This window comes from Ostrinia furnacalis, unplaced genomic scaffold, assembly GCF_004193835.3.
Source record: "Ostrinia furnacalis isolate ACB-3 unplaced genomic scaffold, ASM419383v2 OfSCF0312, whole genome shotgun sequence".
NCBI classification, from domain to species: domain Eukaryota; kingdom Metazoa; phylum Arthropoda; class Insecta; order Lepidoptera; family Crambidae; genus Ostrinia; species Ostrinia furnacalis.
The window spans coordinates 713,376-732,074 of NW_021130551.1; the positions used below are offsets into that span (position 1 = coordinate 713,376).

The 18,699-nt window shown below is 34.9% G+C and overlaps 2 protein-coding genes across 2 annotated transcripts in view; one reads left to right on the plus strand and one right to left on the minus strand.

Annotated features, from left to right (window-relative positions):
- Sox102F (transcription factor Sox102F) overlaps positions 1–4,281 on the plus strand; it is a 162,876-nt gene extending 158,595 nt beyond the window's left edge. The window contains exons 6-7 of the mRNA XM_028313376.1: positions 641–932; positions 1,599–4,281. Coding sequence (XP_028169177.1) covers positions 641–932; positions 1,599–1,848 — 542 coding nt within the window. The 3' untranslated portion in view covers positions 1,849–4,281. The remainder of the gene's footprint in view (positions 1–640; positions 933–1,598) is intronic.
- Positions 4,282–7,218: 2,937 nt separating this feature from the next.
- On the minus strand, positions 7,219–13,035 carry pink (WD40 repeat domain-containing protein pink). The gene is made up of 5 exons (XM_028313401.1): positions 12,943–13,035; positions 11,998–12,108; positions 11,497–11,736; positions 9,128–11,362; positions 7,219–8,638 (listed from the first exon to the last, which is right to left on the minus strand). Exons 1-5 carry the CDS (start codon positions 13,033–13,035, stop codon positions 8,270–8,272), a joined length of 3,048 nt encoding a protein of 1,015 aa, XP_028169202.1. The 3' UTR covers positions 7,219–8,269.
- Between the last annotated feature and the right edge of the window lie 5,664 nt (positions 13,036–18,699).

Consider the following 18,699-nt stretch of genomic DNA (forward strand, 5'->3'; position numbering starts at 1 on the left):
ATTGTTTTAAACGGCTCTCAGGCCCGATAATTTACAACTGGCTTAACTCTGCTTCCTATTGAGTAGTTCAACTTTAATAAAATTGTAGCGTAGGTAATAATAATACTTACAAGACGTAAACACAGAGGTTTATCTGTTTCATTATCCAATGAATGAGATGTGCGTCATGTATTTTATTTCTTTACGACACTATTTGGAACAGTAATTTTGTATGGTTTTTTGCTACTGGTTGTTGTAAATATTTCGGTGTATGATTTATTGGTTTTATGTTATTTACAATTTAATCTTTACAGCCACCGGTTCTGTTACTATTTCAAACTATATTTTATGAATAAACCTCATATCTGACATCGACTTACTCCAGTTAGTAATTACCTGCTCACAGTCATGACAGCTAAACGAAGTGTGTGGTTAGATATACAGTATGGCCAGGGAGTTGACGTTCAAAGCTAAAATTTTGATTCCTTACATCAAGGTGTATCCAAATCATCTTCGTATGTTCTTCGATTTTGCTTAGTTTAGGAGATTGACTTAATTTTGTGATGCACATCTAACTGGCTATACGAGTAAACCCTGATTGTCCTATATCCAAGATAGATTAGGAAATCTTAATCTTAATCGATGTTTTTCTCAATTCCAGCATCATGGAACCAGTCTCCCCAAGAGGAAGTGGACAAGGCGAAGCTAGTCCGCCAGCCGCGTCGTGACGAGGCCGGCAAACCTCACATCAAGCGGCCCATGAACGCCTTCATGGTCTGGGCCAAGGACGAACGCAGGAAAATCCTGAAGGCCTGTCCTGATATGCACAACTCTAACATCTCCAAGATATTGGGGGCCAGGTGGAAGGCCATGTCGAATGCGGAGAAGCAGCCGTATTACGAGGAACAGTCGCGGCTGTCCAAACTTCACATGGAGAAGCACCCTGACTATAGGTAAGAATCTTTCGCTGTTAAGAAGTTTGAGTTTAAGCACTAGTACTTGTAGTTGATCCTCAATTATGGTTACTTGGTCAGATAGTTTACGAACCAAGGATTTGCAAATTTCGTTCGAATTCTAACGAGAGCAAATTATGACGTGATGAGCATAAGCCATCTGTACGAGCTATGTGCCCCGCCCACTTATTGAAATCCTTAGGGGAGGCCTTTGTCCAGCAGTGAACGTCCTTTGGCTTAAACCAGTGGTTCTTAACCGGTGGTCCGCGGACCACTGGTGGTCCCTGGAGACATTCCAAGTGGTCCACGAAGTGCACTTGCACACCTTGGTTAAAACCACTTTTAACTGATTTTTGCAGTCAAACTGGTTTTGACCGATTACTCAATGAGGTGATCCCTGTTAAGACAGAAATTTGGTAAAATGGTCCCTCATGACTTAAAGGTTAAGAACCACTGGCTTAAACGAACGAACGAGCATGAGCATTTTTGTCCAGAGTAATGAATTTAAGTAATTTTCAGTAGATGAAAATGATAAGTTCCTCCTTTACTTTATTTTTTAATCCCTGTTGAATAGCTTTGCTGGCTATGGATGCCATGGTAATCCCATTGGAGACCATAGCAGTTACTTATATTGTATTAAACTTTACCATTTTCTTACCCTTCCAGGTACCGACCTCGGCCAAAGCGGACATGCATAGTAGACGGCAAGAAGATGCGGATATCGGAATACAAGAACCTAATGCGCTCGCGGCGACAAGAGATGCGGCAGCTGTGGTGCCGCGATGGCGCTGGAGAGCTTGGCTTCCTCCCTTCGCTGTCCTCCCCTGGCCCATCAAACTCCTCCCCCCCTCCCAACGGGGGGAACTACATGAACCCCGGTTTCTCCCCCCCGCTATCCCCTGGCGAGGAGGATTGAGGGTCGGCGCGCGGCTGGCCCTACCCGCACGCCGCGCCTATGCCCCTCCCCCCCTCTCACCACCCCTGGTAAGCTGAGACCTACCACGCTGACAGACGAATCGGTTGTTTTTTTAATTTTGTGGAGTGTGCCAGTTCGAATTCCAACAGGTTTGGATTGGAACAACCCCAAGTCACACTCTTTTGTCTTTTTGAAAACGGCGCCAAAAATGAGATGACAATCTCCTTTTTGACGGTGGGTAGCTTAGAAGTTACACCGATTTGTCGAGTGTTATATTATGCAAAGACTTTAGCGTAAGTTACGGATGTGGAAACTTGAATCTCTATATTATCTCATTAAATTCATGTAATCTTTTGTGATTTTAGTAGACGCGAGAACTCGCTTTAGACCTAGCGAGTCAGTTTTAGCCAGTTAGATTGGATCTCTCGTTTTTCGTACAATTGTATTTTGAGATTATTCCATTAGTGAATTAAGAAAATGGGACGTACACCCTGTGTTCATTTTCTTTTTAAATTTCGACAATGAAATGTTATATTTTTATCACGATTTTAAACGGGTGTACATTCTGTATCTTTGTTGTAATGGAGCCCTAAAAATCGGCTAATAATATTATTGTCATTAAATAGGCTTGCGGCACACAATACCCCATGAAAGTGCCAAACATGTATTAAACCACGTAGATAATTAGACAAATGTATATAGTTGACTTTACTTCATTAAGAACTAGGGCGACATATAAATTGGATGATCGGATTTTGTAAATAAGTACAATTCCTCTTGTAGATAAATATTTAACGGTTATATCAATGTTTGGCTAAAATAATGAAGTAAGTTATAGTTGTAGCTTAAGTTATTAACTATGAATCAATATTGTGTGGCCATGTAAAATAGTAGCTCGAGATTATGAACTAATCGTTGTAATATTGTAGATGCTCTAGAACTAAGCGATGAAAATGTATCAAACCAAAAATTTGAAGCGGAAGGCTTGAAAATTTTAAGTGTTTTGAACACAAAACTGTTAAAATCCAGTGAGATCTATTAAAGCATAATGATTGTAATAAATAAATAAATAAATACTCATAGAATAGATCTGTTCGAAGTAAGTAGCTATTACGACCTCGTGGTCGTGTATCCTAAGAAATTAATACATACCTATAGTACATAATCACTCTCGATTGTAATGGACGGTTTTTGTAAAAATGCTAGTTATTGAAAATACAAAAAAATCACCTAATGTGTATGAATATGTAACCAGAACCAGAGGGTAGGTGGTCAATTTATACTGTGTCAATTCTTTTCATTGATATTTAGTAAAGACAATTTTATTGCTTTGACACATGAACCCACCGATTTTGTGGGTTGACCATATAGAACGACAAACAGACAGTAAAATAAAATAGATTCTTCAAACATACTTAGTTATGCCCGTATTATGTAATCGACACTTAATTCACGAATTAAAAGCTCCTAAGTAGGACATAGGAGTTTTTACCTGGTCAAATATTTGAGATCTGCCTATTATGATCTTGAATATATCTATAAATTTAGTTTTGAGTCTAGTTTTAGCGTCGTATCATATAATACAGGCCATAATTAGTTTGAATCTTTACTTACAATAATAAACTGTCATGTCTGTCGTTCTGTATAATAATTTTAAATTTATTCAAGATATTCGCTTTATCAAATCGTGCAATTTATATAGTAGATTATAGAATTAAGCTGTAGCATGTACAAGCATAATATCTACTTAATGATAATTGAATAGCAACTTGTATAGATATTTCTTGTAAAATCAAATTAGGTTGTTTCTCGAAGTCGTTGATTGCCATTTTTTAAATTTTGTTATTTATTTTTCTAATTATAAAACTTGTTTTTTTTTGTTTCTTCTGTATGTTAAGCTGTATGCCAGTAATACTGAAATGTAGTGTTAATATAGTATGCGTAATAATGTGTACGTGAATATCGTAATAGGTAGTGTGTATTATTCTTAGTAAATGTGTAAGTTTAGACAGTGCGGTTAAATTATTTATTTTTATGTTGATTCCTGTAAATAAGCGATATTTTGGTGTAAACGTTAGTTGCGGTTATTTAAAGGTCGACACTTAGTTCTGTGTAGATCTCGATGTAACTTTTCCCTGTTTCTATTTATTTAAGATTGATTTCAAACGAACGACTTGCCATACATTGTACAATGGTCTAAGTGTTACTTAGGCAGTTTTAACTTACGAAATGTACTTAAACCCGATGTTGTTATTTTTTTAGTTTAAATTCACAAATCGGTTTGTTATTTCCAGTACCAGTGTAACTTAGCATTCGAAATCTTTCAAATGTGTAAGTAGGTAGGTTTAGGTTTTATTACCTAGTGTAAACCAGGTCACATCATTTAAAAATTGTGCCAAAACCCGAAAGTATATTAAAAATACCTTAAAAATATCAGTGTGTTTNCTGTGTTTTTCTAGCTTTTTAGCCTCCCAATTTTAGACAATAAGACACAAATACATTGTACCTAAAATATTACCTAGATATATTGTACCTAAAGTTTGTATCTAATGGAGCGACATTGTCATCTTGACAAAGCTCCTTAAATAAAGAGAAAAAAAAAAAAAAAAAAAAAGAAAAGCACAAAACACCACTGCTCGAGAACAAAAACAAAAAAAAAAAAAAAAAAAAAAAAAAAAAAAAAGAAAAGCATATAAAGACCTTTCCTGGCCTGTATTACCTGAATTTTACAAATTAAACAAAGAATTCATCACGACCAATCACTCAGTTCATTCATTCTATTCAATTATTCATTCGCTAGTTCACCTTATTACGATTCAAGTCCCGGACAGTCAGTCGATGCCCAACCGCCGTCGTGAACGGACGTCTAAAGCACAAAATATAACAGAAGGTAAACTCATGTATGTACTTCGCTTCGCGAGCCTGCGCTCGGCCGTCGCGCTAGGGTTGTATTCTCATGTGTTGCGTTTATTTCGTTGTGATAGAAAAATGTAACTCTTAATACTATGCAAGAAAGACAATAACAGATATCCACATTATATTTATATTATTATGTAGTTATGTTTAGTACTTTATTATTATAGTAATAGTTTGCAAACAAATACACGAGAAGGAAGTAGTATCACGTAGTATGTAGTTGGGTGGTTGACACTATTATCCAATAATTCCTAAAACCTCTTTAAAACACTTCGATATTCCTAATAATTGAGTTGGATTTCAATTTGTCAACGTCAAACGAACTATTGAAATACAAATAAATACCTTACTTACCTCCCGGAATCAACTGGTAGTTTAAAAAACGAAAATTTAGTTTTTAATGTTGAGTGTAAGCAACCATCTACTTAACAAATGTTATAATACCCCTTTTTTGTTGTTCACTCATTTTCTCACAAACAAAATAATTTCACAAACGCGTGAGCAGCGTCACTCAAGCGAACGCAGTCGCGCCTCGCATTCGTCCAAGACAGTCTTGATAACGCGTACGTGAGCGGTGTCTATGTGTGCGTGGCTCAAGCGCGCTTAGTATGGAGTTTACTTTCTGTTATATTTTGTGTCTAAAGTGTGTGTTAGTGAAGTGATAAGTTGTTTTAAATTGGGTGTTATGCTGCTGGAGCGAGTACAAGTAAGTACAATGTTATTTTATTTAAGTAAATTATCCCATATCTACTTTAAAAGTCAAGTTTGTATAGGTAGGTAGGCTGACTCAGTTAAAGGAAGTACTAACATTAAGTGAAAAATTAATTTAAAAAATACAGTTGCATTTAGATAGTAAAATTTATTAATGGTAGTACATTCAAATATCATATTAAACACGTAAGTATCAGAATAGGTAATTCAGTACGATATGGTTACAAGTATTGCACTTACAAAAATATTTGCTCTATACAATATATTTACAAAACAATGCATTTCGCTACGGATTGTAAAATAAGCCGCGTTTATACTAGATAATTAAAAATTATAAAATTTAAGTACACGTCATGATCTATTACGTATATAAATATGTTATTTTTGGTATAATGGTACAGGGTTCTCATGGAAAAATGTTACAAATACATACACTAGCCTAGTCGCAATAAATATGAAATATTGTACAATAATTTACGGTATTCGAACAATACCATAGAGTCGCGAAAATATGTTTGCTTAAAGGCGTTCTTAATTATTGTGAGCGATTTTTAAAACGGTGCCTTCTAACGCAAAAATAATGACAAATTGCTTCACCCAAGACGAAAAGCCATTAAAACTGCTTATATTTAACATTTGAAGCCTATGTAAATGTAAGCTGGTGCAATATCATATTAACAATATGGAGTACATAATATAATATGAAAGCCTAAGCGCAGACCACCGACTTTTAGTTGGCCGATAGTTGGGCCCGATTCTAATTTGTATGAAGAATCGGCCGATACCAAATCGGTGTAATGTGCGCACTTTCATACATGTCCAATGCCCATACTTACATTTATTAAAAAGGGCAGTAACTTAAATTGTAGGAAGACCATGGGAGGAATAATGTTGAGTACAAAACCTGTTATAGTTGGATAACACTAAAGTGTCCCAGACATGAAATTAACAGGAGGGCGCTACTACCAATACTGGGTTATTATTAGTTTCGATTTTTTCCACTTAACGTTAAGAGTAGGCGCACACCGTTGATTTTTCGTCAGCCGATAGTTTAGTCGGGCAGTTGATCAGTATGGGCATGTATGGGAGTGCGCACACTACGCCGATTCGATTTGGGTGATTCTTCATACAAATTAAAATCGGGCACAACTATCGGCCAACTAAAAATCAACGGTGTGCGCCTACTCTAAGGCTGATTTACACGTATTAAGTAGATAAGTAGGTAACCAAATTTTTAGTAATTTTTTCTGTTAAGTTGGTGGGCGGGGCTTGTCACTTGACACGTTTTGACAAGCAGTTTCATAGTAAACAAGAGCTTACGATGCAATTTGATCACTTAAAATTAAGTTTAAATTTTAGTTAAATACTTAATAATTACGTATAAATCAGTCTTTACAGAATAGTTGGGACTAGACATGATTATTATGTGAATGTCAAAGAAATTGCTTTCTACCCAATTATACAATTGGAAAGCTTATTACCATCGTTGTTTAATAAATTCATAATCAATAATCAATACATTAGCAAATGTGCCCAGCAACGCATTAAATGGCACAATTTAACAATAAAAAAAATTACATAGCCAAGGTTAATATCATAATAAAATTATGGTAGTTTTCGGTTATACATAATATATTTATTTATAGATATATTTATAGGTTATACATTCCAATGTCTAGTAAATATTTATCAAGCTCTCTGCCATAAAGTCAACGGAATAAGGTCGTAAATACCATTTAATTGAGTGATCTCATTATCTATCATTATTTGTTCAATTTTAAATGTAATACTGATAATATTACAGAAAGTAATAGAAAGCAACAGCCTACATTTCTCTAAATAATTCGGCAGTTAACTTGAACTATTGACTAAAGTATCTTTAACTAAAATTATATTTTTCGTACATGAAAGAAATAGATTTTTAGGTTTTATTTCGTCATGTTGTAAATGAGTTGTTAATTAGCATATTAATTTACAGCTGCATGTTCGTTTTATTAAAGACGTGTTAAAAACAAATCGATAGGGTAATCAATCATAAACTTCAAAACAGCACTATGGCCGCTGGAAATTCATCAAATTCATGTTCAAATTTTACTGTTTTCGTTTTATTTTATAAATATAAATAGTGACTGATTTTCTAACGCTGCTTCTTTTCAGCACTGGCCTATATTGTAATACTGGGACATGTAAAATAGCTTTCTATAAATGAATTTGTATTAGAGTACCAATCGTTATTAATAAATATCATCGCGGTTAAATAATAAGCAGTTTTATTAAGTACGAGTTACTAAGGCAAGACTGATTTTAGTGTACTAATCCTCTGCTTATAACCTACAAGGTTAAGCACAAACAAGATATCTCCCTTTTATATACAATACCTTTGAATCATTCATCATATTGATATTTCTCTTTCCATCACTTCACTGACCAAGCTGGGTATTTGACACCATTTGCCAATAATTCTTAAGCACAACTATTTTAAAGATAAACTTCATTCTGGTCTTAAAAACTTAATTAATTTTAAATTCCTTGTCAATTAAGATTTTTGGTTGCATTTTAATTTTGGTTAGTTTAATTAAGTTGACAAAGTAGTGACGTCACAAGCTAGTATTAGTATGTCAATTAATTGGCGGTGTCAAATAAAATACCCTATTTATGGAAAAGGGACCGCACTTATTTGCGAAAATGTTACTTCAAAGCCTACTTTTTCTTGCACCAAACGCAATGCAAACATTTAGCCTTACAGTTTGCGCAAATTTCACAAATATCCCATAAATGTATTAACAAATTACGTTCATTTAGGGCAAGTAGGGCACAGCTTAATTTTATTAACATCTAAGCACGCTCCATGAAAAAGGTGTCCACATTTGAAGACCCACAGACCGCCATCTTGTATTAACACTTCATTTTGTAAAGGCAGTCCACAGAGCGTACAATCTGTATCGTGTTTGTATATATCTGACAAGTTATCTACTATATCTAGGAAGGAGATATCTTTGATTTTGTTACATACGGTTTCGGTTTCGTTTGAACTTTCGCTGGCTATTGGGACTGCATCGTGGGGTGGTGTGAGACCCCAATGGTCGGTTTTCGCAGCAACTATAAGTGGTACGGCTGTGTTCTTTATTTGACCGTTGACAGTGTTTCGAAGAAGACTGCAGATCTGGAAATAGTACAATATTTGTTTAAGTATCTGCATATTTTAAATTATCAGCTGAAATTTCTCATCAATGGGAAAGTCAATTCTTAACTTAGACTAACAAAGGCGATTATCACACTGCACCGCGGTCCGCGTGATTTCATATAAAAAATCCCGCGCGCAGACGCGTTGTCAGTGTGTTGTGCCGCGCGTGTTTTCTATACAAACTGAGGTACTTGCATACAATGATGAAATCTGTCGTCCCGCGTACCGCGGCGGAGCGCGGCGCAGTGTGATAATCGCCTTAATGGTACTTTTTCTAATTAGAAATTCATAGTATCTTTTGTGGTATCTTTTAGCAAAAATGGTGATTTTCAGAATGAAACACCTGACTTTGGAAAAAGTTACTAGCTACCATCACCACTTTGTACACTACATATTATTATAACTATGAAGACCAAAATTTTAGAAATCTGTATTTATAGAATAGATAATAATGAAAAAAAAACTTACAGCCGCTCTAGAATCTTCGAACTCATACGCGCTGTACAAAGTCTCTGTCAATTGACTAGTGATCGTCACGTCGTATTTCTCATACATAGCCACCAGCATAGCCGTGTGGTAGAACTTCATAGACAGCTCTCCGAGGTCAATCAACTTCGCGTGTTTTCTTAACACGTTCACCGCATTTTTCCCTCCCACAGACTTTATGATCAACGCCCCCAAATCGTCCCAACTCAACATATCTTTGACAGATATATGATGAAACTTTTTATTGCAATTCAAACACATATTCGCGTGCAACGTAGCATACAACTGAATGGCTCTATCCCAGCTCTCTAACGTGAACTGAGGCAAAAAGGAATGAAGCAAACTCTCATCAAGCATCTGCAACAGTATTCTCAGCACATTCAACAGATCTTCGTTCCTCCGAAGGTATAATATTTTCCTCCACAGATATGGCATTCTCCTGCACGTCTCGTAACATTGCTCGCGACATTGACTCGACCATTGCCGCTCTATGAACTCGTCAATCAGTTCGGAAAATACTGGCGTTTGGTTTGTCCTCGTATATGGCAACGGAAAACCACACTCGCAGCCTATATTCGATAACTTCTGCGTCTTCATATTAACAGATATGCACGAATCCACAAAATACTTGTACAACTCCTCGTCTTCTATAATAGAATCTAATAATTCTTTCTTGCGATTGCTACAGCATAAATAGATTAAAAATATATTATTTGAAACAAATTTAGATTCATCCGCGTCTCCCACAGAAACGCAGTATTGTTCTAAAAGTAGCATAAGTTCGTAGATCTGTCTAATATCACAGGCATAGCTCTCGATAGTAGAAACTAAATTCGGTCGTTCAGATTCCTTACCCACTAAACTTAACCTATAGTATTGGTACAATGATTTACACACTTTGTCCTGCTCTATGCTGTTATTGTCTATGTCCTCTATCTCTATGGCTTTTTGACTAGATTCTTTGTAGATAATATCATCATCTAATAAGTTGGGCTCATATTCGGTATCAGCTATAATATCAGGTATAATTCGTTTAGGGAGTCTCAATTCTTGGATTGTATGCTTTTCTGCGCTGAGATTTTTCATTTTTCCTTCAAAATCTTCCCATTTCTCTTTCAATATTTTTTTGCTTGAACTAAATTTGTCAGAGACTGTTACGCTGAGATCTTTGAATGCTTGCAAAGCTTCTGGCGAAAGTGTAGTAGTAAACATATTGTCATCGTTAAATTTTTGGCTCGATACATCTTCCTCGAGGAGAGTAGACTGGTGAAAAGTATTATCGACAACATAAATACCAGATTTCATTTGCGTAGCTTCATTGGTCTTCAGATTGTCGAATTTTTCTAGAACATCATCAATATTTTTCAACTCTTCCTTGTTTTGTAACTTATCTCTTAAACCAACTAAGATATGCAGTTTATCAGACAAATCATTTTCGAGTAAATAATCCCTAAAGAGTGAACATAATTCTGTGCAGAGTACATATTTCTCATCAATATAACATTTGACTAAAAACTTTTGGAGTTTCATATACCTCAGTGTGACAAGTGAGCCATTCGCTAGCCATAAATATATCATGTCGTGGTACACTTTGCAGTCAATTATATCTTTGTACGTAAACCACATAGTGTCATCAACATTGTTGAGATTCAGGAAATACAGGGCATCTCTTTTAAACGAAAATATGGCACTATCAACGCTGTATATCCTTGGAAAATTTATTGCTTGACTTTCTCCTTCAACGTTTATACTTTCTCTGCTTATATTTTCATTTGTATACGACTCTAGTGACACGATTGTCATAGGGTTTTTGGCTAAAACTTGTTTGTACTGGTGTGTTCTTTTAACTGTGCCATCTATTGTCGCTTCCCATAACCGGGAAGATGGTCTTGCACAGTATATCAGTGTGTTTTCTAATTCTTTGCTAACAGCAAAACCTGTGTCAACATCAACAATATTGTACCTTTTTACTTCGGTAACGTCTTGGTTAGTATGTGTTGTGTTAAATGGAGTTTTTTCTTTGTTGTAAAAGCAGGCGCCGTACTCGCCGTCTCTTAATTTTTGTCCTATTTGCCTGTATTGCTCTTGGGATGTGTCGCAAATGTAACACCGAGTAAGAGTGGACACTAGCAACATGGATGCTTTGATATCTAACTGACAAATACGAGAATCCAGGCTCATTATTGTTTGGGATGAACTTTGGAACATTGTTTTAGCCTGAAACATATAAAATAATTACATTACATTAATTTTAATCACATTAAAAGCTTTAAATAAATACACCAAAATAATATTTTAAGCTTTTAGAACACACTATAAATTTTAGTGTTTTGAATAGAAAAAGAACTTACAATAAAGCTCTGCAATTGCAGCACAGATATTTTCCCCACATCGTCACCAGTGAACAGCATGTTGTTAGCACTCCATACCATAGCAGTGACTTCGTTACCCTGGTGTTCTTTTGACGTCACCGCAGAGTGACCACCACTCAATGATTGGTCACATGCTGTTACCGTAACAATACCTCGTCCGTTCGCAAAACTTATGTGTTTCTCTGCTGCTGATATGGCTAGCCGAGTTATTGCACCATCCTGAAATTATACAAGTTGTAACTTTAACTAATGCATTGGAGAATTGAACTTTTTTACTATAAATCTTGAAAGTATAATAGCACTGAGATGCAAACTCTTATTATTCTAAAAAGTTTAAAGAAAATAAGAGTCCAATTCAAATTCGTCACAACATGTAGTGAACAAATTTTATGTTTCTTAATAATTCTGCTTGAGAATTCTATAATTTACTTTTAGACAAATGAAGTGAAACAAAATAAAACTTGATACTAATATGCTCACCTTATTTGGTATAAGCTGTATAAATTCACACGGACATCTGTTAAAAACGTAGATGCCCCCGCTTGTGGCTCCAAACGCTATCAACGTTCTTGAAACATCGAAACACGTATACTGAAACATTAAAATACTAAATGTTAATAAAATTATAAGTGCTAGGTGACATTTATTTATGTCATCTAGGCATATGATAAAATTGATTTACGTGATAGTTTGCTTAAATTGTGATTTCTGAAAAATAATAATAATAGAACTTTAATGCACACCACAACAAGAACAAATAAAAGAAACACATGGACAAGTACAAATAGGAGGTCTTATCGCTATGATTTTTTTAAGACACAATTTTTAACTCATCATTCATAACAATTTAACACATTAATTTAATAAGTATGTATAAGTTTTTAAGTTTAGAGTACAATAGGTACTCTAAATTAAATTGGTACATAAATAAAAGTTGTTTTTCATGGTTGATTAAATTCAAAAGGATGTGCCAATGATTCATTTGGCACTGAAAGTCTGGAAATTAGTACCTAATTATGTGAGTTAATTATAAACCGGTAAAACAAGTTTAGATTGCATGTTTATCAATTGAAATTAGCTTAGGTACTTACCTTAGAACTAACTCTAGGACTTTTCTAATAAATGATGAATAAAAACAATATAATTTGCATTTTCCCAGATTAGTACTAGTTGGCAGATAAACATAGAATCGGTGATTACTACCTCATTGTATTGTTACACATGCATGCGACAGATTTGTATTAAATTACCACATAATCATTGGTTCATGTAATAAGCAAGGTTACAAGTGAACTCTACAGCAAATGACTTAAAATTGATGGTTAAAACAGCATCTCTTCCGATTTAATGATTCTCAAATGCAACTATAGCATAATTTTAATAGTTTTGACTATTTGCCAATGGAGTAAATCCAGAAAGACTGACCTTTATCCGCTGAACACTTAGCAGAGGGAATTTGATATACTCTGAGATATCGGGCAACTCGTGCAATATGTAAGGAGGTAACTTTGAAGTCATTGTTCGTGTTTTTTAATTACTAGTATTGAAAGACATTATACAGTATTGATAAACTGTAAAATAAACAATCAATCCAATATTTTTTGCGCTTTTACACTGAGCAATTTGCATGCACTGTCTCGCTCACAATTACTTAATCTGTGCTCACAATCTCGCTCAGTGTTGTTCCTGACGAATTTAGGGTTGCCGTATTCTAATTCTAAAATTGCCGGATTTTTAAGGAAAACTAAGAAAATTGCCGTATTGTATAAAATGTTTATTTGGAAGGTTTAAATTAAAAAAAATACAAGTGATGTATTATGTACTATGCGTATACTACTTTTAAACTTACTTATTTTATTCTTCACTTTTTAAGGTTTTGAATAATTTAGTCCAAGAACCTACCCGAATAAAAGTGAAGAATCTACCAAAATGAGGAAATAACGATTTTAGACATTAAAATCTCGGAGATATGGTTGCATTTTTGGCGTTTCTTTTCGTGGCGCTTTTACTTCATTTATGGTTTACAAGTTTTTGCGTTCCATTAGACGAAATATTTATTTTTTGTTTACTAAAACTCATGAAAAACTCTACTTTACTCAATTGCCGTATATTTTGATACGGTAATCAAAGTGCTGCCGTATACCGTATTTATGGTGCCTAAGATGCCTGAATGCCGTATATTACGGCAATTGCCGTATCAAGAACAACACTGATCTCGCTTGTCAATCAATCTGTCATAGTGTCATGTATGTCATTGTCATATTGACATTTCGGTATTGACAATTTTATTTTTAATTAAAGCGCCACAGAGACGATTAGTTTTTTTATTGAGCTCAGCATGTTGAGTTTCGTTTATAGGAAGTTTATGCTGCGAAGTTTCGAGCAGAAAAGCTTTTAGGAGACGGAAAAAAATATACTGTCTCGTTTATGACATTTTCAAAACAAGATTTATCTCACTTCTTATAATTTATGCCGCGTTTGTAGGATGGCAGTTATGTGTAATTAATTAGATATTAATATCTTTTATTTATTCAACAATTTTTTCCCCGAGAATTCGAACTCATTACTGCATTGCATACTAATCCCAGTTTGAAGAATAAAGAAAAACTTTTAATTTGTACCCTTAGTAATCTAAGTAGGTACCTACTTAGTTAATTATTATGTTGGGGACTCATCATAAGTTATTATAAGTATCAACCATAAATAATTAGTAATCAATTATTTATTAAGTCAAAGGTTATCAAAACATAAACTTGGTTTCACTACAGAGTTGCATATAAAGGGAAGTTGCAAAAACCAATTAAAAATAGTATAATTCCTTATAAATGAGTCTAGAATGTAATTAATTTTATTATGTAGGTTGTTTAGTTTGCCTTTTTTGCCTGTCACATAAACTAGGATTAGGATGGACCAAATTAACGAGTAAAACTGGGACAGATAATCAGTTTTGTTAAAGATGACTGACCCTTAATTTAACGGTTACATTGTAATAATCAGTTCTAATAAAAGTAGCCGCTAGTAGTACTTATTCAAGCTTGGCATTCGTACTAAAGTAACATTTATAAACACTATTCAAAATGATTTCGAAGTGTTTTGTAATATATTTTGCGCTTTTTGCGGTAAAATTTGTGTCGGGAAAAAGTTTCACCATTGTTCTCGATACAACTGACTCCATGCAGGTTGAAATAGACATCATCAAGATAAATATAGCTTCAGTTGTTGATATACTGAAAATTATGCCAGATTTTAACGATTTTATCATCGTGCCATTTAATGATCCAGGTAAGATTTCAACGATAATATTAAAATTAATAAATATTTTCTAATTTACTACAAGTTATCTGACAGTGAACATCAAAATCTGTTTAGTCATTTCTAATTAATATATTTTTTGTTTTATTATAACTAATTATTAGGAGATTTAAGTTCTTAAATATTTTATAACATGAATTATAAGGAGCAACTAAAATTAATCAGTATTAAATTTAAGACTTAGGTATTTAAGGGTTAATAACGCAGAAAATAAAATGTTTCGTTTTTGAGTACCTTCTCCATAAAATAAACAACTGCTCTAAGTAAGTGAGCTCAAGTTGGCCAAATACTGGTAGGTCAAACCAAAAGTTTATTTTATAATTTCCTTGCGGAAAAAAAATTTAGGCGGGAACAGCAAGTTAGCCCAGCATACTTTGCTAATACTCGTAATAATTATTGTTAAAACTTGAGTCCAAGGTAACTATTCAAAACTTGTTTTTTCAGATATTGGTCCGCCATTAACTTCAACAAATCCTGATGATATGGTAGACATTTTTCATAGCATCTCAGCCAGAGGAGGAAATCAATGTCCAGAGGACTCGTTGGCGGGCATACACAAAGCTTTAGAAATTAGTCGGCCGAACTCCTTCGTTTACGTGTTCACGGACGCATTCGCCAAGGATATCACACGTTTGAAAGATATACAGAATTTATGCAAAACCACCCAGAGCCAGGTAATTATTTAGACATTAATGAAATCTTTTAATTATACTTATGATAAAAATAATAATGAATTATTTTGTGCTTCATAATAGCATGTTTCATACTAAATAGGATCTTCTAGTAACTACTGGATTCGATAATAGGTAGGTACATGCGATTTGCCTTGCACACATTAGGTACCTACTCGAGTTACCCATATTACCATAATTAACAAAAAACTTCTCTTCTTAATTAAAACTTGCTTGCTTTTTACTTGTAACCGTTTATTGCTTGAATTTCTCTTTTTTTTTTCAATTTTGATGTTAGTCGGTTACCTATTCAGTTGGGTATTTGAATCGCACTTAATTAACTCCGAAACTTACGCCCGTAGGTACCTACCTATTCACAAACGAATGCTTGTTTAAGTGAAGCTGCAAATCGAACGCACAGCGTTGAATTGAGCTCTGATTGGTTCGTGTGTCACCCTGTGCGTCTACGCGCACTTTGAGACCTCATAGTAATGTTTGTGAATACGGGCGTTAATGGCTTATGTAATAATAACTATCATCTTTATTGGTAACACCTATTCATGCCAGGTGGTGATATTTCTGAGCGGCAGCTGTTCAGGGTCCGAACCCAGGACTCAGGGTTACGCAGACGTGTACTATGATATCGCCAGGTCTTGTTCCGGAGCCGTCTTCAAGTTTGACTCCGTTAACTTGAGAAAGGTATAAACTTAACTGAAACATTAGCTGAGTTACACCATATTACTTGAACTTTGACAAAAGTCAAAAATCTGTCAAACTTCATATAAAAAACACCGGTTAATATTAATGTTAAGTATGGTTAAAATAAGGTGGTGCAACTCAGCCTAAAATGAGCAACAGTTAACTACCTACGTCTATTTCCTACAAATTCAAATAAAATTAACTTTAAGTCTCATATTTTCTCAAATAGAATAATATTAGCTGACCCGGCGAACTTCGCTTCGTACCGCCTATGTTCATCAGAAATAACGGAGAATTTTTCAACAAACAATCATAATCCTCTTTATAATATTAGAGTATGTAGAAGAGTAGTCTACTTACGAACTTAGGCTTATCTAAATATACATAACTCAAAGGTGACTGACTGACTGACTGACATAGTGATCTATCAACGCACAGCCCAAACCACTGGACGGATCAGGCTGAAATTTGGCATGCAGGTAGATGTTATGACGTAGCCATCCGATAAAAAAGATTTTACGAAACTCCACCCCTAAGGGGGTAAAACGGGATCCACGCGTACGAAGTCGCGGGCGGCCGCTAGTGTCGTTGAACTACCTACCTATGCACGCACTATGCATGCATATCTTCTTATTACATAAAGTACCTATTCAGTGATATTATACAAACATCCGTTCAATGAAGTGCAACATTGTAATGCTTATTGCTAACGCGTGTTAGTATTGATTTGCACTCTGTTTATCATTTAATAATATCTACATTTAATTTAATCTAGACAAATCGAAAATACCTAATGGCAGATAGTCTGGTCAAAGCCCTCTCAATTGCATGCACTTCTATGAGCCAGTTTATATTACTTCGTTCGTTCGTTTCAGCCGAAAGACGTCCACTGCTGGACAATGGCCTCCAAGGATTTCCACAAAGACCGGTCCTGCGCCGCTCGTATCCAGGCACCTCCCGCGACCTTCACCAGATCGTCGGTCCACCTAGAGGGAGGCCTGCCTGAGGATTTAATAATAACCTTATTCAATAAGGACAACATGGAATTGGAAATACATAATCCTTATACTCGTATTATTACAGGCATTTAATTATGTGAAGGAAATGATTAGAACCGATTGGAATGACTTCATCAACCATGAACCGTTTACCGGATATAAACAATTTACGGTATGTATTCAACTTTCAGTAATGTATCATATTTTTAGGTTTAAACAAAGTAGTTAATTATTATCACTTCGGCTAATATAGCATTAAGGCGATTAGCACACTGCACCGCGCTCCGCCGCGGTACGCGGGACGACAGATTTGATCATTATATGCAAGTATAATGCAAGATTTGTATAGAAAACACGCGCGGCATAACACACTGACAACGCGTTTGCGCGCGGGATTCGTTATTAGTACCTATGTCGCCACACGGACCGCGGCGGAGCGCGGTGCAGTGTGATAATCGCCTAAAACGCCTATTCCTAAAACTTTGCCAAAGTATTTCAAATCTTCTTCTATTACTTGATAAAATCTATTTATAGGTCAACGTGGATGCTTATACATCGGACTTTCTGATAGCCATTTCTGGCGACTACCCTACATTGCAAGTAGTTGATTCAGAACACAAAAATCCTGAATTACAGAAGATTGTTGATACGAAACAATCGCTGGTAAGGACCGAACGTTTTGAGTACCCTTTTAAGATAACCTAATCAAACCAATACAGGGTGGAAATGATTAAGAGCGTTGTAGCAAAAAGTTGGCGTTCGAATTTTAGGTTTTTATTGCTTGACGTCGCGTAGTGAGTGCGCAAACTGCATTTATCTTTACAATTTCAACGCTGCGTCGACTAAACGATCTTAATCCGTAGCTGTATCGTATCTAAGACAGTACATCATACATATAATATAGAAATAATGTATAATTTACCTATTTTCAACCGACTTCAAAAAAGGAGGAGGTTCTCAATTCGACCCGTATGTTTTTTTTTTAATGTTTGTTACGCGATAACTCCGCCAATTATGAACCAATTTGAACAAATCTTTTTTCGACGTATAGGTAATACCTCAAGGGTGGTCCCATTTAAATTTAATAATAGAAAAAACAACCCCCAAGGGTGGAAAATTGGGGATGAACTTTTTTATACGCAATATCTCCGCCGATTATAAATCAATTTGAACGATTATTTTTTTGTTGAATAGGTATTAATCAAAAGGGTGATTTCATGCAAATTTGAAGAAAATATTTCACCCTCAAGGGTGGAAAATTGGGGATGAACTTTTTTATACGCAATATTTTTAATTTTTAGTTTTTTTTTTGTGTTCACGCATTTGAAGTCGGTTTTATTTTTTTTAAAAGGTAATTATTTCTCAGATCACTTTTAGCAAAATCAAGTTACGTAATTAATGTATTTTTTATACAAGTAAATCCCGCGACAAGTTTTTATCTTTAAATTGAAAAAAGTAATAAGTTGATGGGTTTGAAAGAATTTATGTTTTATTTTATTCTT

Excerpts from the sequence above, each read along its gene's own strand:
- pink (XM_028313401.1), bottom strand. The coding sequence starts at position 13,035 with ATGACTTCAAAGTTACCTCCTTACATATTGCACGAGTTGCCCGATATC. Across the intron at positions 12,109-12,942 it reads TAAGTGTTCAGCGGATAAAG|TATACGTGTTTCGATGTTTC; the intron begins GTCAGTCTTTCT and ends TTAATGTTTCAG. Across the intron at positions 8,639-9,127 it reads TCGAAGATTCTAGAGCGGCT|ATCTGCAGTCTTCTTCGAAA; the intron begins GTAAGTTTTTTT and ends TACTATTTCCAG.